At 42.4% G+C, this 24,411-nt stretch overlaps 1 protein-coding gene across 1 annotated transcript in view; it reads left to right on the forward strand.

Annotated features, from left to right (window-relative positions):
- Positions 1 to 24,411, forward strand: part of STRC (stereocilin) — a 149,643-nt gene that overhangs the window by 42,924 nt on the left and 82,308 nt on the right. Inside the window, exons 11-12 of the mRNA XM_053719370.1 lie at positions 7,965 to 8,147; positions 10,093 to 10,143. Coding sequence (XP_053575345.1) covers positions 7,965 to 8,147; positions 10,093 to 10,143 — 234 coding nt within the window. The remainder of the gene's footprint in view (positions 1 to 7,964; positions 8,148 to 10,092; positions 10,144 to 24,411) is intronic.

Below are 24,411 nucleotides of genomic sequence, written 5' to 3' on the forward strand. Positions count from 1 at the left end.
TGATAGGAAGAGGTAAAGTGAGGTGTTAGTTTAGATTCTTCAATCAAGAAGTTTTTTTATTTTAAAATGGTGCCAGTGAGTACTATTTTCCTCCAGGAGAAATCGTCAGTCTATTACTTCCTAAAAAAAGTTGAGACATCTTATTTTCTGCCCTGATGTTGATGATCTTAGCAAACATTATCTAAGATCCATGATGGTTCCCACAGCGCAGCTGAAGGTAGTGTAAGAGAAATCTTCAATGTGGAGACCGGTGTCTTGCTACAAGCAGCATTGAGGTATGTTCAGTCTTTTGTTTCTGGGGAGACTTGATGCATCAGAACAGGCTGAGATTTTTCCCTATATGGGGAGGGGTAAGCAGTATGCACTATATGTATGGAAATGGTGTACCTGGAATCCCTTTATACTGATTGCCAAAGTATGTAAATATATCTTTGACTTATTCAAGGGCTGGACGCTGGGAGCTGTGGGTTTTTGCTTAAGGGCTGTTGGATCACTGGCCTGAGGGAGTACAGTGTTACAATATTTTCAGTGTATATAAAAGGGCACATGGCTTATTTATTTTTTTCAGTCGACAAGTTTGTTTTTCTTGTGACCCATGCGGGTTTTATTCAGTTTAGAGTTACGCCCACAGTGGGCGGGGCCTATTTTCGCTTGCTCAGGACGCGCAGTAGCATCCGGATCGCATGAGAAGCTGCATCTGGGGCTCCGGTGGGGCCTAACTTGTATCGGCCTTTGAAGGGATTTTAAGGCTATCAGACAACAACTGTATATTCCGAGGGCAGGTAGGCGCCACAGCAGAGCTGTGGCATGGTGCAGGGGCCAAATTAAGTTAATAATTATATAACTGTTAAAATAGATATTTTATTGTGTATTACATATCTCAGCAAGTGGATGCAATACTGATAGAGTATTTTGGGCACATTAGATGAATTTTTATTGCCACAAACACGTTTTTTGAACATATCAGAAAAATAGTTGCGCTTTCAAAATTTAAAGTACAGTTTTTGTTACATTATCATTTTTACCTATAATTTGAACTCAGAGCTCAATATTTTAAGCAAAGAACGACTATTGTTAATATTGCTAGTCTGTTTAACAACATGTCTGACACTGAGGAGGAAACTCCTTGTTCTATGTGTTTAGATGCCACTGTGGAATCCCCTCTGACTTTTTGTCCCTCGTGTACTGAGAGGGCCTTACAATGTAAAGCACAGATTTTATGTAAAGTAAATGTGTCTAAGGATGATTCTCAGTCTGAGGAGAATCAGGGTATACCGCTAACTTCTCCCCAAGCGTCACAACCTTTAACGCCCACCCAAGTGACGCCTGGTTCTTCAACCACGTCTATTTCCTTTACTCTGCAGGATATGGCTGCAGTTATGTCAACTACCCTTACAGAGGTATTATCTAAGTTGCCAGTGTTACAGGGAAAACGCAGTAGGTCAGAAGTCAATGTGAATACCGAGTCCTCTGATGCCTTCTTAGCTTTTTCCGATGTACCCTCACAGGGATCTGATTTGGGGGTCAGGGAACTTCTGTCTGAGGGGGAACTTTCCGATTCGGGAAGTGCGTTACCTCAGACGGACTCGGACGTCATGTCCTTTAGATTTAAGCTTGTACACCTCCGCCTGTTACTTCGGGAGGTTTTAGTGACTCTGGATGACTGTGACTCTAATGTGGTACCACCAGAGAAATTGTGTAAAATGGACAAATACTTAGAGGTACCTGCTTAAACTGATGTTTTTCCGGTTCCTAAGAGGATCTCGGAGATTATTAAGATGGAATGGGACAGACCGGGTATCCCGTTCTCACCCTCTCCTAATTTCAAGAAGATGTATTCAATATCTGACACTGTTCGGGACTCTTGGCAAACAGTCCCTAAGGTGGAAGGAGCTATATCTACCCTGGCTAAGCGTACAACTATTCCTATTGAGGACAGTTGTGCTTTTAAAGACCCTATGGATAAGAAATTGGAGGGTCTTCTAAAGAAATTGTTTATTCATCAGGGTTTCCTCTTACAACCAACGACCTGCATTGTACCAGTTACCACTGCGGCGGCCTTCTGGTTTGATGCTTTAGAAGAGTCTCTTAAGACTGAGACTCCTTAATAGGATATTTTAGATAGAATTAAGGCTCTTAAGCTGGCTAATTCTTTTATTACAGATGCCGCCTTTCAGATTGCCAAATTGGCAGCTAAGAATGCAGGATTTGCTATTTTAGCCCATAGAGCGTTATGGTTAAAATCTTGGTCTGCTGATGTGTCATCCAAGTCAAAGCTTTTGGCTATTCCTTTCAAGTGGAAAACCCTATTCGGGCCTGACTTGAAAGAGATAATTTCTGACATAACGGGAGGTAAGGTCATCTCCTACCTCAGGATAGAACTGCTAAACTGAGGGGTAAACAAAATAATTTTCGTTCCTTTCGGAACTTTAAAGGAGTCCCCCCTTTTTCCTCTTCTTCCGCCAAGCAGGAAGAGAATTTTGCTCAGGCCAAGTCTGTCTGGAGACCCAACCAGGCATGGAACAAGGGTAAACAACCCAAGAAGCATGCTGCAGCATGAAGGGGCGGCCCCCGATCCGGGACTGGATCTAGTAGGGGGCAGACTCTCTCTCTTTGCCCAGGCTTGGGTAAGAGATTTTCAGGATCCTTGGACACTGGAGATCGTGTCCCAAGGGTATCATCTGGAATTCAAAAGTTCTCTCCCAAGGGGGAGGTTCCTTCTTTCACGATTGTCTGCAGACCAGACAAAAAGAGAGGTGTTCTTACGTTGTGTAAAAGACCTCTCTATTATGGGAGTAATTCGTCCCATTCCAAGACTGGAACAGGGACAAGGGTTTTACTCAAATCTTTTCATGGTCCCCAAAAAAGAGGGCACGTTTCGACCCATTTTTGATCTAAAGAGTCTAAACAAGTTTCTCAGAGTCCCATCCTTCAAAATGGAGACTATTCGAACAATTCTGCCATTGATCCAGGAGGGTCAATATATGACTACCGTGGACTTAAAGGATGCATACCTTCATATTCCTATCCACAAGGACCATCATCAGTTCCTAAGGTTTGCCTTCCTGGACAAACATTTTCAGTTTGTGGTTCTTCCCTTCGGGTTGGCCACAGCACCCAGGATCTTCACAAAGGTTCTAGGATCCCTTCTGGCGGTTCTCAGGCCACGGGGTATTGCAGTAGCGCCTTATCTGGATGATATTCTGATCCAGGCGTCGTCTTACCATCTGACAAAGTCTCATACAGACATGGTTCTGTCCTTTCTAAGGACTCACGGGTAGAAGGTGAATCTAGAAAAGAGTTCATTAATTCCACAGACCAAGGTTCCCTTCCTGGGAACTCTAATAGATTCCATATCCATGAAAATTTTCTTGACAGAGGTCAGAAAGTTAAAGATTCTGAATACATGCCGAGCCCTTCAGTCCAATCCTCGACCATCAGTGGCCCAGTGCATGGAGGTAATTGGATTGATGGTGGCAGCAATGGACATCATTCCATTGGCTAGTTTTCATCTCAGGAAACTACAGCTGAGCATGCTCAGACAGTGGAATGGAGATTATGCAAATTTGTCTCCTCAGATAGACCCTCATGGGTGATAGTGACGACGGACGCCAGCCTTCTAGGTTGGGGTGCAGTCTGGAATTCCCTGAAGGCTCAGGGTGTGTGGACTCAGTCGGAGTCTCTTCTTCCAATCAATATTCTGGAATTGAGAGCAATATCCAATGCGCTTCAGGCGTGGCCTCAGTTGGCTTCGGCCAAATTCATTCGTTTTCAGTCGGACAACATCACGACTGTGGCTTACATTAATCATCAGGGAGTTCCTTAGCAATGACAGAGTATCCAAGATAATTCGGTGGGCGGAGGCCCACTCTTGTTATCTGTCAGCAATCTACATCCCAGGTGTAGACAACTGGGAAGCGGACTTTTTAAGCAGACAGACGTTTCATCCGGGGGAGTGGGAACTCCATCCGGAGGTCTTTGCCACTCTGATACTCAGATGGGGCAGACCGGAGTTGGATCTGATGGCATCTCGTCAGAATGCCAAGCTTCCAAGATACGGATCCAGGTCGAGGGATCCTTAGGCCGAACTGATAGATGCCTTGGCAGTGCCTTGGTCGTTCAACCTAGCTTATGTGTTTCTACCGTTTGCTCTCCTGCCTCGGGTGATTGCTCGGATCAAACAGGAGAGGGCTTCAGTAATTCTAATCACGCCTAAGTGGCCTCGCAGGACTTGGTATGCAGATCTAGTGGACATGTCCTCTCTGCCGCCATGGAAGCTTCCATTGAGGCAGGACCTTCTCATTCAGGGACCCTTCCAACACCCAAATCTAGTTTCTCTGCATCTAACTGCTTGGAGATTGAACGCTTGATTTTATCTAAGCGGGGGTTCTCTGATTTGGTCATTGATACTTTGATTCAGGCACGTAAGCCTGTCACTAGAAAGATCTATCATAAGATATGGCGTAAATATCTTTTTTGGTGTGAATCCAAGGGCTACTCATGAAGTAGAGTTAGGATTCTCAGGATTCTGTCTTTTCTCCAAGAAGGTTTGGAGAAAGGGTTATCAGCGAGTTCCTTAAAGGGACAAATCTCTGCTTTGTCAATTTTGCTACACAAACGTTTGGCAGATGTTCAAGACGTTCAGTCTTTTTGTCAGGCTCTAACCAGAATTAAGCCTGTGTTCAAGCCAATTGCTCCACCCTGGAGTTTGAATTTAGTTCTTAATGTTCTTCAAGGGGTTACGTTTGAACCCATGCATTCCATAGATATTAAGTTGTTATCTTGGAAAGTTTTATTTTTGGTTGCTATTTCTTCTGCTCGTAGAGTTTCAGAGCTTTCAGCATTACAATGTGATTTGCCTTATCTTATTTTCCATTCTGATAAGGTGGTTTTACGTACCAAACCTTTTTTTCTTCCTAAGGTTGTTTCTAATAAGAATATTAATCAGGAAATTATTGTTCCTTCATTATGTCCTAACCCTTCTTCTAAGAAGGAGCGTATGTTGCATAACTTGGACGTGGTCCGTGCCCTGAAGTTTTACTTAAAGGCGACTAAGGATTTCCATCTATCATCTTCATTTTTCATTCTTTTTTCTGGAAAGCGTAGGGGTCAGAAAGCTACGGCTACCTCTCTTTCTTTTTGGTTGAAGAGTATCATCCATCTGGCATATGAGACTGCTGGACAGCAGCCTCCTGAAAGAATTACGGCTCATTCTACTAGGGCTGTGGCTTCCTCATGGGCATTTAAAAATGATGCTTCTGTTGAACAGATTTGCAAGGCTGCAACTTGGTCGTCTCTTCATACTTTTTTGAAATTTTACAAATTTGATACTTTTGCTTCTTCTGAGGCTGGTTTTGGGAGAAAGGTTCTTCAAGCAGTGGTGCCTTCCGTTTAGGTCCCTGTCTTGTCCCTCCCTTTTCATCCATGTCCTGTAGCTTTGGTATTGTATCCCACAAGTAAGGATGAAATCCGTGGACTCGTCATATCTTGTAGAAGAAAAGGAAATGTATGCTTACCTGATAAATTTATTTCTACTACGATATGACGAGTCCACGGCCCTCTCTGTCATTTTTAAGACAGGTATATATTATATTTTTGTTAAACTTCAGTCACCTCTGCACTTTTGGCTTTTCCTTTCTCTTCCTAACTTCGGTCGAATGACTGGAGGTGGAGGGAAGGGAGGAGCTATATATACAGCTCTGCTGTGGTGCTCTTTGCCACTTCCTGCTAGCAGGAGGTTAAATCCCACAAGTAAGGATGAAATCCGTGGACTCGTTATATCGTAGAAGAAATAAATTTATCAGGTAAGCATAAATTTCCTTTTTTCTCTTTATGACTTACAGGTACAGTCTAGTCAAAATTAATATTTCATGATTTAGATAGGGTATGTGATTTTAAACAACTTTGCAATTTACTTTTATCATCAAATTTGCTTTGTTCTCTTATTATTCTTTGTTGAAAGCTAAACCTAGGTAGGCTCAAACTGATTTCTGAGTTGTTAAGAGCAACCTCTTGTCTCAGTGCATTTTGATAGTTTTTCAGTTAGACAATGCTAGTTTGTATGTGCCAAATCGATAACATTGTGCTCATGCCCGTGGAGTTATTTATGAATCAGCACTGATTGGCTAAAATGCAAGTCTGTCAAAAGAACTGAGATAAGGGGGCAGTCTGCAGAGGCTTTGATACAAGGTAATAACAGAGGTAAAATGTGTGTTAATATAGAAGTGCTAGTTATGCAAAACTGGGGAATGGTTAATAAAGAGATTATCTTTTTAAACAATAAAAATGTTCAAGTAGACTGTCCCTTTAAGATCTCTGGCAGCTTTCTAAAGCTTATTTGAGCTATTTAGCCCTTTGACAGCAAAAAGAGTTAAATTCAGTCATTAAGATTATTTTTTTTTCTTCCAATGACTTATGAATAAAGTCTATAAAGGCCTTAATTTGGCAATGATATAAAGTTAGTGCAGGTCCTAGAAACTGAGAGCATTAAGCTTCCTTTTAGACCGGCTGGGACTCTGGCAAGAAAAGAATAGTGCGCTCTCCAGAGCATGTTAGGGTAAGTATGTCGTTACAGGTGAACTTTTCACCTGTAGCTTTGAAAATTTACATTTGTTTTAACAAAAATGAATGTAAATGTTTAAGTAAAATTCAGTATTCATTTTGTTTTTTTAACAAACAAATACCGCATAGTGCACGAATATTCAGAGAAACAAATTTCCCTGAATATTAAGTACGAACATTTTGGACGAACCGAAAATGTCTTGGTTGCACAAATCTAATTTATAGATCGAAATATATATATTGTAGGCATCAATATATTTCTCAGCCTTAGGGGTAGATGTATTATGGAGCGGATGCTGCATTCTACGCCCATCGTTTCAGGCTCAAAATCATAAGGTGGCGGACTGAAATCATCCCCATCCGATCTGATCGGCTGTTTCCTCAGGTTAAAACTTTTTTAGCACGCCCTATACTGTTAATGGTATTGCTATTAGCATGCTCATTGTGCTCTTATTACAAATAGTGAGTTAAATGCTGCACTTGAATACAATACAAAATAAAATTTAGAGAGTTGTGAGAACTGAAGTAAACTTATTACTGGCTAGTTTACATAGCAAAACACAAGAAAATGTTAAGGAAATATAGGTTTTAAGGTATATTTAGGCGTAACACTGACAAAAGATGTATACATAGAAAAAAAGGTTTTGTGGCAGAATTAAAGGTATATGCTATATGACAAGATGCAGGACTGGAAAGGAGTAATTGGTGTATGTGTATGTACAGTATGTGTATATACTGTATGTACACACACACACATATATATATATATATATATATATATATATATACAGTATATATATGTGTGTGTGTATATGTATGTATGTGTGAAGTATTTTATGCTAAATATTAAAATAATATAGCACAGAATTCCATGAAGAACTCCACCAATTGTGCACCATCAGCTTAGCACTCGAGCGATATGATTTTTACTTGACATTTCACATAGAAATCTATTATATGGGGCATTTAGCGCGCACACATTATCCAACATGCAGACATTAGCATGCCTAGGGCAACCATTGATGGACAACATTCTAACACAGAAAGCAGATCAAAGTTTTTGAAGCCTGATGGGCTGCATATAAATATATGACTATTAAACATCCAATTAATAATATTCTTCCAAAAATGTCCAATGGCAAGTAGGATATAGTGAAGGCTCTCCCCTCCAGAGGGCTCCTTTAAATTTTGGCCACCCGAAAACACATTTCTAGTTTTGCTATTTTCCAGGGAAACAAAAACTATGGTACACATTCTTAGTCCTTCTTTTTCCAAGGGGCCACAAAGACTAGTGCAGAGGGCAGCACAATGCCCTTTGACTACCACTTGGCCATAACTACTTGAGAGATAAAAAATAACTTTGGTCTTGTAATATGAATTCCTCTTCTGTGTTCTATTTTCAGCTGGCTTACTCACTATCACATCTGTTTAAACGGGTCCCTATACACACTGTAGACATTAGTGAACTCATCCGTTGGAGATGTCTCCTCTCAGAGTTGGGTGTTCCTTTCTTTAAAAAACTTCCTGACTCACATGTGGATGGTATGCTCCCAATGTTACAGGCTGCTGACTTGACTCCTGCCCAGGTAAGTGATTGAGCCTTGGACCAGTTCTCTGCATTTTCTTATGAACTATGGCCTCATTCACAATCTATCTGCAATTTGTTCCTGAAAAAGGCTTTTGGCTTTCCGACCGAGTTTCTGAAATGATCACATTGCTATATTGTCTTGTTTGTTAAAAACCACCACTGACTGATACAATAGCCCATTCAACCCTCATAAGGTTACAGGAAACCTCTATTCAGGTATTCCATTTGATCACTCTGCAAGGCATATACTCATTTGCTTGTGTAACATTAAAAGGGCAGTGAAATAAAAATTAAAGTTAAATGGAATGGACAGAACATGAAATTTTAAACAACTTTTCGATTAACTTATCAAATTTGCTTAGTTCTCTTGGTATCCTTTGTTATAGAGTAAACCTGAGTGAGATCAGGAGTGTTCATGTTTCTAACAATGTTTATATCAGTACTATACATAGTTGCAAATACTTTAGCCATAGATTGCTAAAGACACATGCATACTCCTGAGCTCCTTTCTGCCTACCGAGGTATACTCTTCAACAAAGAATACCAAGAGAATATGTCAAATTTAATAACAGAAGTACATTGTAAAGTTTCAATTTGCTCTGTCTGAATCATTAAAGTTTAACTTTGATTTTATTGTCCTTTAACCTATTGTAATCAGAAAACATCCTCAACACTCATTAATCATATGAATGCCATAGGCATCTTGGCATTTTGGACGTACTCCTATAGTTACTTTAGCACCCCAACATCTGCAATTTTTTATTTTTAATAATTCATTAATAGTCACGCACATGTTTGTGATTATCAATAACAGTACTGGCATTATTAAAATAATATTTTAAAAGGGGATCGCTTAATAGTGACTTTCATAGGAACCCTTTGTAATCTGTTTCCATCCACACCACTGCTAAACCATCTAAATATATCTTTTAGGTTGTCATAATGGGCAGACTGTGCACTATTCTTCTATCGCTATATGGCCATTTTTCACCTTTCACAAGCCATGTTTTTGATACTATTTAAATCTATGGTTGATAAAGCATTGGCGTGACCTGAAAATGAAATGTCAACTAGTGGTTTCTATGCAAAGAACTTATAATATCTTCTTTTACTAGATTTTGCACATATATAATCAAACTTACGGTTTACAAGCTTTCAGTTCACACCAAACTGGAAATGGTGCTTTAAAGGATTACTTTCTGTTATAATTTTTAAGCTAAACAACTAACATATGAAAGTTAATAAACATTAATTAAAACCTACTGACCTATATTTTCTCCAAAACGAAGTTTCATAACGTTCTAAAAGTTATATCTTTTATTCGCCAATGATGTCACGTTATCCTGCCCACTATTTTCAGCACTGCGTGTTCAAAATACTTAAACCAATAACTTTGTGTTTAAAGCGCCATTTTGAAACCTAGGTATTGTAAACGGATTGGTACAGAGCAAAGGATACCCACGGAGTGGGTTTGGAAAACAATTAAATTTGCAGACAAGATTTCTGATATACGGTAGAGATATGTTAATGAAATGCTATTGATAAAAAGCGTATTTGGGGTAGTTAGTTAGTAACAGGCATAGAAAATATTTACTTACAGTGGCCCTTTAACAAATGTATTGAATTCAAAAAGGCCATAGGAAAAATTAGGCTTTTATAATCAATTCGGAAACCGGTTTGTGAGCGCAGGAATGATCTGAAAATGCTCTATTGTGATTCCACCAAATTGAAAAGTAACTTTTTCATCCCGAAAAAGAGCCAAAAAAGCTGTTGCTGATAGATTGTGATCAAGACCTATCTGTCTTTACTTGACCTAGTCTTTATTGATGTGTGTAAGTGGAATGGAGAAGACATTGTACAACCAATATAGATCTTCCTTTTATTTTGTGAAGTATAGGCCATTTTAGACAATCAACTAACTACCTATTCACGTTTCTGTTCAGGCTTTCACATTATTTAAAACCATCTCTACAAAAAAGAATGCAAGTGCCCATGTAAGTACACCATTTTTTTTATTTATTTCTATCTATCAGTATACATTAAGTGTTGTACAGTAGCTTAGAATATGATATGTATGTATATTTTTTAAATATTTTTTTTATTGAGCACAAATGAATAGTATACAAAAAACAATCAAAGTCATCCATATATTTAACAGGTAAGGAGTGTCCACATTTCTCTGAATGTCGTTTAAAGTCCTGTGTCAATAGCAGATATAGGGGCCTATTTATCAAGCCATCAACTGTGCTGCATTCGCCGGCACCAATACGCTCGCCTGACATCGCCTAACATCGCTGTCGAGGACCTGAATACGCTCTCCATATTTAACAAAAAAGCTGTCAAAAAGCCCCACACCAAGTACGGGGGCGATTAGCAGCGGACTGTTGTTAACTAACAGTCATCGATATCGCTGCTCTTCGGCTTTTTCCCAGCTTTATTTGTATACTGTCACTAAACACCGCCACTATACTAAACTGTTTAATCCCTATCCCACCGCCACTCTAATAAAGTTATTAACCCCTATCCTGCCACTCCCTGACCCCACTGCAACTGAATAAAGTTTTTAACCCCTAAACCGCCGCTCCCGGAGCCCACTGCCACCTACATTATGTTATTAACCCCTAATCTGCTGCCCCCTACACCGCCGCCACCTACATTTTGTTATTAACCCCTATCCTGCCGCTCCCGGAGCCCACCGCAACGAAATAAAGTTATTAACCCCTAAATCGCCAGCCCCCCACATCACCATAAACTAAATTAACCTATTAACCCCTAAACCTAACAACCCGCTAACTTTATATTAAATATTAACTTAGCCCTATCTTATAATAAATTTAAACTTACCTTTAAAATTACATTAAACTATATTAAATTAATAATTAATCTACCCTAACTTTTTTTTTTTTAAATGTAATTTTTATTGAGGAATACATAAAACAAGGTATACAAGGTACTTTTCAGACAACATTGAAGCATTGATCCATTATAATTTACAATCTTCGATTATAACTTAGTATGTACATGCCTTAAACTTACTTTTCCTCCTCTTTTTTTTTAACTAAACATAATAGAAACTTTGCAAGAATGAGTAACACCTCTCGGTCTTCAATTACCAAATGATCATGTCACTCTGAATCTACCCTAACTTTTATACTAAAATTACATTAAACTACAAATTAAATTAACTATATTATATATTTAAACACCTAACCCTACTCAAATAATTTAAATCTACACTAAAAAATTACAAAGTTACAAAAAACTAACAACTAAGTTACAAAAAATAACAAACACTAAGTTACACAAAAAAATAAACACTAAGTTACAAAAAATATAAAAGAAATTATCAAAGATTTAAACTAATTACACCTAATCTAAGGGCCCTATGAAAATAAAAAAGCCCCCCCAAAATAAAAAACCCTAACCTACAATGAACTACAAATAGCCCTTAAAAGCATTGCCCCAAAGAAATCAGCTCTTTTACCTGTAAATAAAAAATACAAATACCCCTCAACAGTAAAACCCACCACCCACACAACCAAACCCCAAATAAAAACCTAATCTAAAAAACCTAAGCTCCCCATTGCCCTGAAAAGGACATTTGGATGGGCATTTCCCTTAAAGGGCATTTAGCTCTATTGCAGCCCAAACCCTAATCTAAAATTAAAACCCACCCAATACACCCTTAAAAAAAATCCTTACACTAACCCCAGAAGATTCACTTACAGTTTTGAAGATCCAACATCCATCCTCAACGAAGCCGGGAGAAGTCCTAATCCAAGCGGCCAAAGTCTTTATCCAAGCCTGCAGAAGTCTTCACCCAGACGGTATCTTCTATCTTCATCCATCCGGCGCGGAGCAGCTCCATCTTCAAGACATCCGACGCGGAGCATCCTCTTCAATCGACGGCTTCTTCGGAATGAAGGTTCCTTTAAATGACATCATCAGAACTGGCGTCCCTTAGATTCCGATTGGCTGATAGAATTCTATCAGCCAATCGGAATTAAGGTTGAAAAAATCCTATTGGCTGTTGCAATCAATCAATAGGATTGAACTTCAATCCTATTGGCTGATCCAATCAGCCAATAGGATTGAGCTTGCATTCTATTGGCTGTTCCAATCAGCCAATAGAATGCCAGCTCAATCCTATTGGCTGATTGCAACAGCCAATAGGATTTTTTCAACCCTATTTCTGATTGGCTGATAGAATTCTATCAGCCAATCGGAATCTAAGGGACGCCATCTTGGATGATGTCATTTAAAGGAACCTTCATTCCGAAGAATCTGTCGATTGAAGAGCATGCTCGGCGTCGGATGTCTTGAAGATGGAGCCACTCCGCGCCGGATGGATGAAGATAGAAGATGCCGTCTGGGTAAAGACTTCTGCAGGCTTGGATGAAGACTTCGGCCACTTGGATGAAGACTTCTGCCAGCTTCTTAGAGGATGGATGTCGGATCTTCAAAACTGTAAGTGAATCTTCTGGGGTTAGTGTTAGGTTTTTTTAAGGGTTTATTGGGTGGGTTTTATTTTTAGGTTAGGGTTTGGGCTGCAATAGAGCTAAATGCCATTTAAGGGCAATGCCCATCCAAATGCCCTTTTCAGGGCAATGGGGAGCTTAGGTTTTTTTAGATTAGGTTTTTACTTGGGGGGTTGGTTTTACTGTTGGGGGGGTATTTAAATTTTTTATTTACAGGTAAAAGAGCTGATTTATTTGGGGCAATGCCCCGCAAAATGCCCTTTTAAGGGCTATTTGTAGTTTATTGTAGGTTAGGGTTTTTTTTATTTTGGGGGGGGCTTTTTTATTTTCATAGGGCCCCTAGATTAGGTGTAATTAGTTTAAATCTTTGATAATTTATTTTTAATTTTTTGTAACTTAGTGTTTATTTTTTTGTGTAACTTAGTGTTTGTTATTTTTTGTAACTTAGTTGTTAGAGTTTTTTGTAACTTTGTAATTTTTTAGTGTAGATTTAAATTATTTGAGTAGGGTTAGGTGTTTAAATATATAATATAGTTAATTTAATTTGTAGTTTATTGTAATTTTAGTATAAAAGTTAGGATAGGTTAATTATCAATTTAATATAGTTTATTGTAATTTTAGTATAATAGTTAGGGTAGATTAAATTAATTAGTTTAATATAGTTTAATGTAATTTTAGTCTAATAGTTAGGGTAGATTAATTATTAGTTTAATATAGTTTAATTTTAATCTAAAGGTAAGTTTAAATGTATTATAAGATAGGGATGAGTTAATATTTAATATAAAGTTAGCGGGTTGTTAGGTTTAAGGGTTAATAGTTTAATTTAGTTTATGGCGATGTCGGGGGCTGGCAGTTTAGGGGTTAATAGGTTTAGTAAGTGCTAGTGATGTGGGAGGTCAGGGGTTTAGGGGTTAATACATTTATTTAGTTGCGGTGGGGTCCGGGAGCGGCGGGATAGGTGGGTGGCGGCCATGTTGGTGTAAGGGGCGGTAGATTAGGGGTTAATAAGTATAATGTAGGTGGCAGCAGTGTCAGGCGGTAGATTAGGGGTTAATAAGTATAATGTAGGTGGCGGCAGTGTAAGGGGCGGCAGATTAGGGGTGTTTAGACTCTGGGTTTATGTTAGGGTGTTAGGATTGTGGGTCTTCCAGAATCCTCTGAATTTGAGGATCTGTTACAATTTACTTCTATGATACTACCACAGAGACTGGGGGTCCCACAATCCAGATTGCCCATCCTGGTCGAGAGAGCCCATAGAATTGGTACCAAAAAAACCACAGAGACAGCACAGGGAAGAAGCAGAATGTGTATATGTAAGATACTGAATTTTCAGGACAAAATAGAAGTAATGAAGCTATTTAAAAAACTAAAGGAGCCTCTAATTTTTGGTAACAATAAAGTCCTCTTGTTTCAGGACTTTTCTGCAGAGACCTCACAGAGGAGGCGGACGATGGCTCTCCTCTGTACTCAACTCATTAATAAAGTTATTCAAGCCCGAATGATTTATCCGGCTAAAATAATAATTGAGTACGGAGGATCTCGCCTGACCTTCTCTGAGGTGGGGGAAGTAAAAGAATTTCTCAAAGATAAATAAGGCTTACGCAAAAATATATTGATGCGGGTTTGGCTTTGCCCAATATCAGACTATACAATTATGCTGCTTTGGTTAAGATTATTTTTGATTGGGTCTCCCGGGCGGAGCTAGTAACTACCTTGGAGCTTGAGTCATATTTTGTGAAACCATGGGCGCTGGAAGCCCTGATTCATTGTACTCCCCAATCTCTTCCGCTCGAGGTATCCGTACTAATGTCATTTAGGAACATTATTGTAGCTTGGAATAGACTTTGTAAACTGTTCAAAATTGATTCTTCCTTCTCTGAATATCTCCCGATCAGGGGGAATCCCCAGTTTCTTCCGGGCTTAGATCAGAAATGTTTTTATGAGTGGCAGATTAAAGGGCAAGAATATGTTCATCAACTAGTTAATGAAGATTTACTGATGCTCCCCTGGGAAACATTACGGGAACAATTTTCTCTGTCCAGACAGCATCGGTTTGCATATTTTCAGACGCGACATTTTATCAATGCCCAGAATTGGCACTCTGGTGAGAGAGGGGACTGGTTTGAGCTTAAGACTTGTATTAGAAAATTTATTCTTGGTGATTCATCAATCTCACTAATTTATGACATTATGCTGACTAAGCAAGGCATGCTGGAGGATGATTTGCGGACCAAGTTCTGGCTTCCACACATTAGTTCTATAGATTCAGAGGGAATAAGCGATAGTCTTGCGAGAGTTGCGAAACTTTTGGTGCCTACAAATTGGAAAGAATCCCATTTGAAATTATTAAATAATGCTTATATATCGCCGGCTTCAATGGCCAAATATTTTCCTAATAAAAATTTTCAATGTGAACATTGTGCTTATACCCGGGCTGACCTCTGCCACATGTTATGGGCCTGTCCAAAGATCTCTCAATTATGGTTGAAGGTCCAGTTCTGGTATAATAGGGTCTTTGCAAGCTCGATTGTCCTTTCCCTTGAAAAGATAGTATTATTATTTCCGGAGATAAGAGGAAGGGAGAGAACGCGTACCCTGAATACAATTATTCTAACAGTCAGGTATAATATTTTTGGATTGCAAAGAGTCCTCCCACTTTGACACAAGTCATAGGGGATATCCAAGCCCAGATTATTTTTGAATCCTTTCATTCTCAGTTTGTTTCTGAAAGGAAAATTAAGGAGTTTTTAACAGGCTGGGCGCCGGTTATTAAGACTTATCCAAGTGCTGTAGAGAGACAAATTCTGAGACCTTTTTTGGCTTCAGTTAGTTTCGCAGAATTAGTTCTACATGGCGAATTTCCTGATACTTGGATTAGAAATAGGATCTCGGTGGAATAAACTTTGACAAAAAATTGATATCCTAGATGTTGGTTAGATCTCCTGCCTAGGGGAGTAGGAGGGGTGGATTTTTTTTTTTTTTTTATTTTTAATTTTTTTTTTTCCTTTTCTTTTTCTTTTTCTTTTTCTCTTTCCTCTTTTCTTTTTTATTTTTTCCTGAAAATTAGCCTCTTTATTACTGATCGTAGTCGTTGCTGATTCTAGAAAGATCATTAACATTGTTATGACTGCCTAATATTGTTTTTGTATTGATATGTCAATGATTTATGCTGGTCCTGCGAGATCATGATCGTCCTGCGTGACGTACATAAGCAGAACAGATGTTATCTTCTTTGTCTTATTTTTTTTACTTATCCATTCTGTCAGTTATATGGCTAAGTCTAATAAAAATATAATATAAAAAAAAAAAATAAGTATAATGTAGGTGGCAACGGTGTCAGGCGGTAGATTAGGGGTTAATAAGTATAATGTAGGTGGCGGCAGTGTAAGGGGCGGCAGATTAGGGGTGTTTAGACTCTGGGTTTATGTTAGGGTGTTAGGTGTAAACATAACTTTTATTCTCCCATAGGAATCATTGCAATATCTGGCAGCAGCGAACATAAGCTTTCGCTGCTTTCAGACTCCCATTGATTCCTATGGTATCCGCCGCAGATTGAAAACCAGGTACGCTGGGCCGAAATAGTGGCGAGCGTACCTGGTAGTTATTTGATAACTTGCAAAAGTAGTCAGATAGTGCCGAATTTGCATTCGGAACATCTGTAGTGACGTAGGATCGATCTGTGTCGGACTGAGACCGGCGGATCGTATGTTACATCACAAAATTCTACTTTTGCCTGTCTGTAGGCTTTGATAAATAAGGAGAATAAAGATCGCCACAATTGCGCTGCGGAATTCCAGCGTATTTGCGGTTGACGGCTTGATCAAAGTATAACCAACATAACAAGAACAAAATACAAACTCAGTTAGTCACTGTACTCAAGATCTAGTTAAACCAATATAAGCCCTAACTTATATAGCTTATAATTCTTCCCTTCTAGTGTATCTCATTATTTCTAGATCTTTCCCCTCCCTACACCAATGACTACCCTGTTATTTAAACATTATGGCCTTTGAGTAACCAGTAGTACCAAACTTTATTCAAGGAGTCAACTGTGTTCTGTAGGTGTACTGCTGTTTCATACATTGCATAGGTGCTCCTAATTTTAGTCAGGATCTCTGACCATTCTGGTGTCCCTATTTTCCAGTGTTTGGCTATACTCGTTCTGACAATATTGTATATAATGCTAAATAAAGAGTTAATATTTGGATTTTAATTTCTATCCTTTGCGTTTAATAGGGCTTGTGGAGCTGATACTACGATTTTTTCCCCCAGTAATTTACTCAGGAGGTCGGAGTTTCTCAACCATATTTCCTTAACCTTGAGGCATTCCCACCACATATGTATATATGTACCTTTAGTCTGGCATCCTCTGTAACAATTTTGGGAGCTTCCTTTATTTGAGTGTGCCATCCGTGTTGGAGTGAGATACCACCTAAAGACCTATTTCATAGTGTTTTCCCTTAGATCCGCACTAAGGAGGCCTTTACCAGACTCATATACCAACAGGTTCCACTCATCTATAGTTATATATTTCGCTAAATCTGTCTCCCATCTAGGCACAATGGGGGATTTGCAGTTGTTTTTTGCCCTTTGAATATCTAAGTAAATATATGAAATTTCCTGCTTTGGTCTATTTGGAGTACTGCAATATCTTTCCAGAGATGTGCCCCCCCCCCCATTTGATGTGTGTTATATTTGCGCAAGGCAGACATTATCTGTAATTATAAGAACCAGTGAAGATGCATAGGATTCAGTTTATCTTGTAGTTGAGTAAAAGTTAGGGGTGCCCCTTATGTAAAAAGTTAGCCACTCTATAGAGACCCTTGTTTTCCCATTTGTCTATAAGTGTTCTGCTATCTACAGAAAATAAATATTTTAAGGGCCTGACCCGGGAGAATTCTGGTATTAACTTATCTACTTTTGTGGCTTTATTCCATTGTTGTGTTGATAGTGTAGTTGGTTGAGGTCTAAATCTAGTTTCCACTTCTAATCTATTATTATCCCAGAGGAAATCTTCTGGCGTGCCAAAGCCTCCCATGGCTGCCTCCAACTTGGGCCAAACAACATCACACCCATTCACACTCTGACATTACTAACCCCTGCTCATATTAATTGTGTACAGCACCTCTTCCCTCCACGAATAGCTGATGGTTAGAAATATAAATAATACCCAGTGATCATCCAACTAGGGAACTATTTCTGATAGTGCCGCTATTCTTCCTTTTTTGTTAATGTTTGAGTTTATGTTCAGACTTAGTTATGTGCATAATGAACTGGGGCTTTTTGCCGATAAATGTAGATATGTCATTTTACCATGCAAGATAAAGGGCTTATGTTTATAAACTAACATTGATTAATGAATTCCCATTAATACACTATATTCTTTCCTTTTGGTTTCAGGAGTGTTTAAAATACATTTTTGCTTATTATCGTCCTGTGTATATAAACAGTATGTACTGTATATATGCATACCAAATTTTGATGTATTTGTACCTTTAAAAGTGAATCAATTTACTAGCCAGTGGTTTTAACCAGTCAAATTCAGGTTTTTACTCTTTAAATATTGTACACAGATGCAATGCATTATGTTTATGATTACAGTCCTTGCGAACGAAACCAGTCAGACACATTGTTGGCCTGGATCGTCTCTCCAATCTCCTGTTTCTATGTATTTGCTGGAGTGTAATTAATTATTTCCAAACTATAAACTATACTATAAAATGCCAAGTGTGTTTGTCCGAAGCTGTCATGCGCAGTAGAGACAGCATGAGGACAAACACAGCTGGCCTTAGATTCCCTACCTGATCTGCCGACTGCAGCTAAAAGAAGTGGGCGTGACTGAGCGTGTGCGGGGGCGTGGCCGAGCGTGAAGGGGGCGTGACCTAGCGTGGATGTCCTTGAAGGGGCGGGGCCTAGAGCAAAGGTCCATGAAGGGGGCGGGGCCGTGAAAGGCCATGGAGAGAGCTCAATCAGCTCAAAAGAGGGGAGAGAGAGATCAAGAGGGGAGAAAGAGACAGGGGGAGAGGGGGGAGAGAGAGAGAGGGGAGAGAGAAAGAGGGGAGATGTTGAGAGAGAGAGAGGGGAGAGAGAAAGAGAGAGGGGGGAGATAGAGAGAGAGGGGGGAGAGAGAGAGAGAGAGAGAGAGAGAGAGAGAGGGGAGAGAGAGAGGGGAGAGAGAGAGAGAGAGAGAGAGGGGGGGGGGGGAGAGAGAGAGAGAGAGAGAGAGAGAGGGGAGAGAGGGGGAGAGAGAGAGGGGAGAGAGAGTGACAGAGGGGGGAGATAGAGAGAGAGGGGAGAGAGAGAGGGGGAGAGAGAGAGAGAGAGGAGAGAGAGGGGGGAGAGAGAGGGGGGGGAGAGAGAGGGGAGAGAGAGAGAGGGGGGAGATAGAGAGAGAGAGAGGGGGGAGAGAGAGAGGGGAGAGAGAGAGGGGAGAGAGAGAGGGGGGGGGAGAGAGAGAGGGGGGAGAGAGAGAGGGGAGAGAGAGGGGAGAGAGAGAGGAGAGAGAGAGAGGGGAGATGTGGGGAGAGAGAGGGGAGAGAAAGAGGGAAGAGAGAGGGGAGAGTGTTACAGAAGCATTAGTTATTTTGTTGTGAAGAAACTTATTTCCCAGCAGCAATGCCTGAACCAGCCAAGCCAGCGCCTAAGAAGGGCTCCAAGAAAACTGTAACAAGTATCATTTCATAAAGGGTTAACTCTGTTCAGTTTTGAGAAAACTATTTTCTGAGGCAGGTTTCCTAGCATATTGTGTACTGTAATTAAGTTTGTGATAAGCATTCACTGCTAGGTGATAAGAAGGACTCAATTGTTTTCTTGTGTGTACTTGTTATCTGCGGTGGCCTGTCCAAGGGCTTTGTCTAAATGTGTGATGGGGGATTTTATGCTTCCCCCCCTGGGAGTGCCCTGTGTGCATGTAACCTAAATAAAAAGCAGGCTGGGCATCCCAGTCCTCAGTTCTTGGTTGTCCCTCAATCGCAGCGTTGACTCGTTTTTGTGGGCAGAAGGGTATCCTAGCTGTACTACAGCTAAGGGGGATTATTCTACATTTGCGAGACTCATATAGAATACTATGGAAAGCAGTTTCTCCCCTCTTCAGCAATAGGAATCCAGGCTACTAAGCGGTCCATCTCTCAGCGAGACTAAGGGTAACCGTAACATTTGGCGGCAGCGGTGGGATTTTTCCTGGATTTCCTAGGAGAGGTACAGAACGGATGGAGAGCGCTTACGAAAAATTGAAGCGTACAACCCTAAAGGATTTACTTGAAAGCAGAGGGGGGTACGCCAGCAACCGGCCGAGGAGAGAGCTGATCGCAGAATTGACCGAACTGGATCAGAGCTTCACAATGGCGGAAACACCGACCACGATTAGTGACGAAAAAACCAGGATTGTTCGGGAGAGGCTCTCACTGTACGGGCCGAACCCCTCCATGGAATTGGTACAGCAGTTGATGGCGGAAGCGGACAAGGATATACGAGAGACTCGAGCCCACGAACTCAACCTAGCGAACGCACACCGCAATGCTGAAGCCCCGCAGGTAATCATCCCTGTCGAAAATGCTGGGAGGCCCAAGATACCCTATGCGGCATTTCGACCATTCCTAGAGAGCGAGACAGGGATTGATGAATATTTGGCGGACTTCGAAAGGCAATGTGCCCTGCACCAGATTCCCAACAGGGAGTGGCCCACGATATTGTCTGGGAAACTATCCGGGCGAGCCCTGGAAGCCTTTCGTACTCTGGGTGCTGAGGAAGTGACACAGTATGAGCTAGTTAAGGAGACACTGTTGCGACGGTACGCAGTAACTCCGGACGCGTATCGCCGACAGTTTCGGGGCACGAAAAAGAAGCCTAACGATACCCATATGGAATGGGCGCACCGAATGCGGAGAGCGGCAAATCACTGGATGAGCGGAAGTAAAGCGGTGACTGGTGAGGAAATTTTACAATTGTTTCTCTTAGAACATTTTTATAATGGCATGGAACAGCAAGGGAAGGAATGGCTGCGAGACAGGCGACCTTCTACCTTAGAAGAAGCAGCCAAATTGGCCGATGAACATTATGACTCCCGTCTCCACGAACCCAGAGAGGTTTACCGTGCACCCCCTCGTGCTGAATTCCGAGCCCCGGTGCCCGCAGGGCCCGCCCGACACTCAGGACCACCCAATAACAGCTCTGAGCGTCCCAGACCGACTTGCCACCGATGCAAGCAACCAGGGCATTTCATGGCTAGCTGCCCCCTTAATACGCACCAGACACCCAGGAATTACAATTACCCCTCTGGGGCATATCGTCCGGCCCGGACCCTCTGTGTTAACCAAGAGGCCCCTATGGAGGAATATTTGGGGCCGCTTCACGAGGCGGACCCTGTATATGCTGCCTCAGATAACCGCCAGCACCATCGGCAGAAGGTATGGCTCGAGGGGCGATCTACCGAGGGATTGAGAGACACAGGGGCTACTATCACGCTGGTACAGAGTCATTTGGTGCCGGAGCACAAGCGATCTGGACAGACTGTGGCCGTTAGAGTGGCGGGGGGGGATGTGTACAAAATTCCAACAGCTAAAGTGCATCTTGATTGGGGAGCGGGAAAGGGGGCTGTGAACTTGGGCATAATGGATAATTTACCTGCCGAAGTACTACTGGGCAATGATTTGGGCCCCATGACTTCTGCCTATGCTCCAGTATGCAACAACGAGGCGGACCCAGTGACTACACGGGCCCAAGCCCGGACGGAGCGAGAACTCTCACCAGTGCGGGAGACACAGGTAAGACCTACCCCGACATTGCCTGACATGTTAGGCCCCATACCCTGGGACACCCCAGATGCTTTCGAGACAGAGTCTAAGACTGACCCGACCTTACAAAAGTACCGGGAACGAGCAGAGACCGGAGGGGGCGGGGCAGATAATGAAACATTCTTATGGGAAAAAGGGAAACTATACCGCTGGACAGAGAAAAGGGGACAGCGTAGGCGACAGCTGGTAGTGCCCCACAAATACCGTCAAGAAATCCTCAAGATAGGCCATGACATCCCCTTAGCAGGCCACCTAGCTGTAACCCGTACCCTACACCGCATTACTCACACGTTCTTTTGGCCAGGGGTACACGCCGACATTAGAACTTACTGTAACACCTGCGATGTGTGTCAACGAGTAGGAAGGCGAGGCGATCACCCTAAAGCCCATCTAGTAAATATGCCCATTGTAGAGGAACCCTTCAGCCGGGTTGCTATTGACCTAGTGGGACCACTGGCTACCCCTAGTCCCTCCGGTAAGCGCTACATTCTTACCGTAGTGGACTACGCTACCAGGTACCCAGAGGCTGTCGCCCTATCCAACATACAAGCGGATACGGTAGCGAATGCACTAGTACAGGTGTTCTCCCGGGTAGGATTTCCAAAAGAAATCCTATCCGACCGAGGCACCCAATTTACGGCTGAATTGACCCAACAACTCTGGCAGGTTTGCAAAATTAAGTCCCTCCTGAGCTCCCCATACCACCCCCAGACGAACGGGCTGTGTGAGAGGTTCAATGGGACCCTCAAGCAAATGCTCAAGACGTTCACTCAGGAATACCGAGACTGGGAACGCTTCCTGCCGCACCTCCTTTTTGCTTATCGGGAGGTGCCCCAGGAAACGACAGGGTTCTCTCCCTTCGAGTTGCTCTACGGAAGAAAGGTACGGGGACCCCTAAACCTGATCCGGGAGCACTGGGAGGGAGAGATGGAGACTGACGGTGTCCCCATTGTGCCATACGTGCTGGAACTCAGGGACCGAATGGAGCAATTAGCCAAATCCGTGCGGGCTAATCTCCAGTCGGCCCAGAGAAGACAGAAAGTATGGTACGATCGGGGGGCCCGAAAGAGAATCTTTACCATAGGACAAAAGGTGTTAGTACTTAAGCCGGTGAAGACAGACAAATTGCAGGCGTCCTGGCAGGGCCCCTACCAGATCGTAGAGAAAAGGGGAGACACCACTTATGTGATAGCTAGCTGCCACGACAACAATCTTAGAAAGACATTCCATGTAAACATGCTCAAGGAATATTTTGAGCGACCAGAGAACATGACGGCCGTATGTTGTTCCCCTCAGGAAGGCCCCGACAGTCTACCCATTCCAGACCTATTAGAAAAGAGTCTCCCCACAGGTATAGTGGCTCAGGTTCAGATAGGAGACCGACTTAGCCCCACTGAAAGGGAGCAGCTCAACCAACTCCTACAGTCCAAACACCTCACCTTCTCCCCGAAGCCAGGGTACACTACTTTAACCACCCACCAGGTAGATACTCCGGGACAAGCTCCCTTGCGCCAGGCTCCGTACCGAATCCCCGAAGCAGTTAGGATAGGAATGAAGAAGGAGATCGATGAGATGCTCCAACTCGGGGTAATTGAGCCCTCTGATAGTCCCTGGGCCTCCCCAGTTGTCTTGGTGCCCAAGAAAGATGGGACCACCCGGTTCTGCGTAGACTATCGGAGGCTCAATGAAAAGACCGTGACGGACGCTTACCCTATGCCCAGGGTAGACGAGCTACTCGATCGTATAGCCAGGGGAAATTACCTGACCACTATTGACCTCTGCAAAGGTTACTGGCAGATTCCCCTGGCCCCGGAGGCTATCCCCAAGTCGGCATTCGTCACCCCATTCGGCTTATATCAGTTTAGGGTAATGCCGTTTGGGATGAAGAATGCCCCAGCTACATTCCAGCGCTTGGTGGATAGGCTCCTGGATGGCTTCCAGAGTTTTGCTTGCGCCTACCTGGAAGACATAGCGATCCACAGTGAGTCATGGGAGGACCACTTAGCTCACATAGGAATGGTTCTGGATCAGATCCGGGCTGCTGGCCTGACTCTGAAGCCAGAAAAATGCCACTTTGGGATGGCCGAGGTACAGTACCTGGGTCACCGGGTGGGGTGTGGAAAGCAGCGACCAGAGCCGGCCAAGATAGAAGCTGTCGCCAATTGGCCCACCCCCATCACTAAGACTCAGGTCCTAGCCTTCCTGGGCACGGCAGGGTACTATAGACGGTTCGTACCAGACTACAGCACACTTGCCAAACCCCTGACTGACTTGACCAAGAAGAACTTACCTCGACAGGTCCTGTGGTCTCCCCACTGTGAAACGGCTTTCCAGGCTCTCAAAAATGCTCTAATTAACGCTCCTGTCTTGGCGGCTCCAGCCCTTAACAAACGTTTTATCGTCCACACAGATGCTTCCATGTTCGGGCTGGGAGCCGTCCTCAGCCAAGTAGGCGAAGATGGAGGGGAGCATCCAGTTGCCTACATCAGCCGGAAGCTCCTGCCCCGCGAAGTCAGCTATGCAGCGGTCGAAAAGGAGTGTTTGGCTTTGGTGTGGGCATTAAAGAAATTGACTCCCTATTTATATGGGCAGGAGTTCACTCTGGTCACCGACCATAACCCGTTGGTGTGGCTGAACCGGGTCTCTGGAGATAATGGCAGGCTATTACGTTGGAGTTTATCGTTGCAACCCTTCAATTTCACCATTACTTACAGACCTGGGAAACAGAATGGCAACGCCGACGGGTTGTCCAGACAAACCGACCTCAGCCCCGCATAACCAGCGGTCTGGACAGCCTTAGTCTGCCCCGAAAAGGGGTCAGACCGTGTCTGCCAGAGTGTTCCACAGAAAGGGAGCACTGTTACAGAAGCATTAGTTATTTTGTTGTGAAGAAACTTATTTCCCAGCAGCAATGCCTGAACCAGCCAAGCCAGCGCCTAAGAAGGGCTCCAAGAAAACTGTAACAAGTATCATTTCATAAAGGGTTAACTCT

Source organism: Bombina bombina, chromosome 6 (assembly GCF_027579735.1).
Source record: "Bombina bombina isolate aBomBom1 chromosome 6, aBomBom1.pri, whole genome shotgun sequence".
NCBI lineage: Eukaryota > Metazoa > Chordata > Amphibia > Anura > Bombinatoridae > Bombina > Bombina bombina.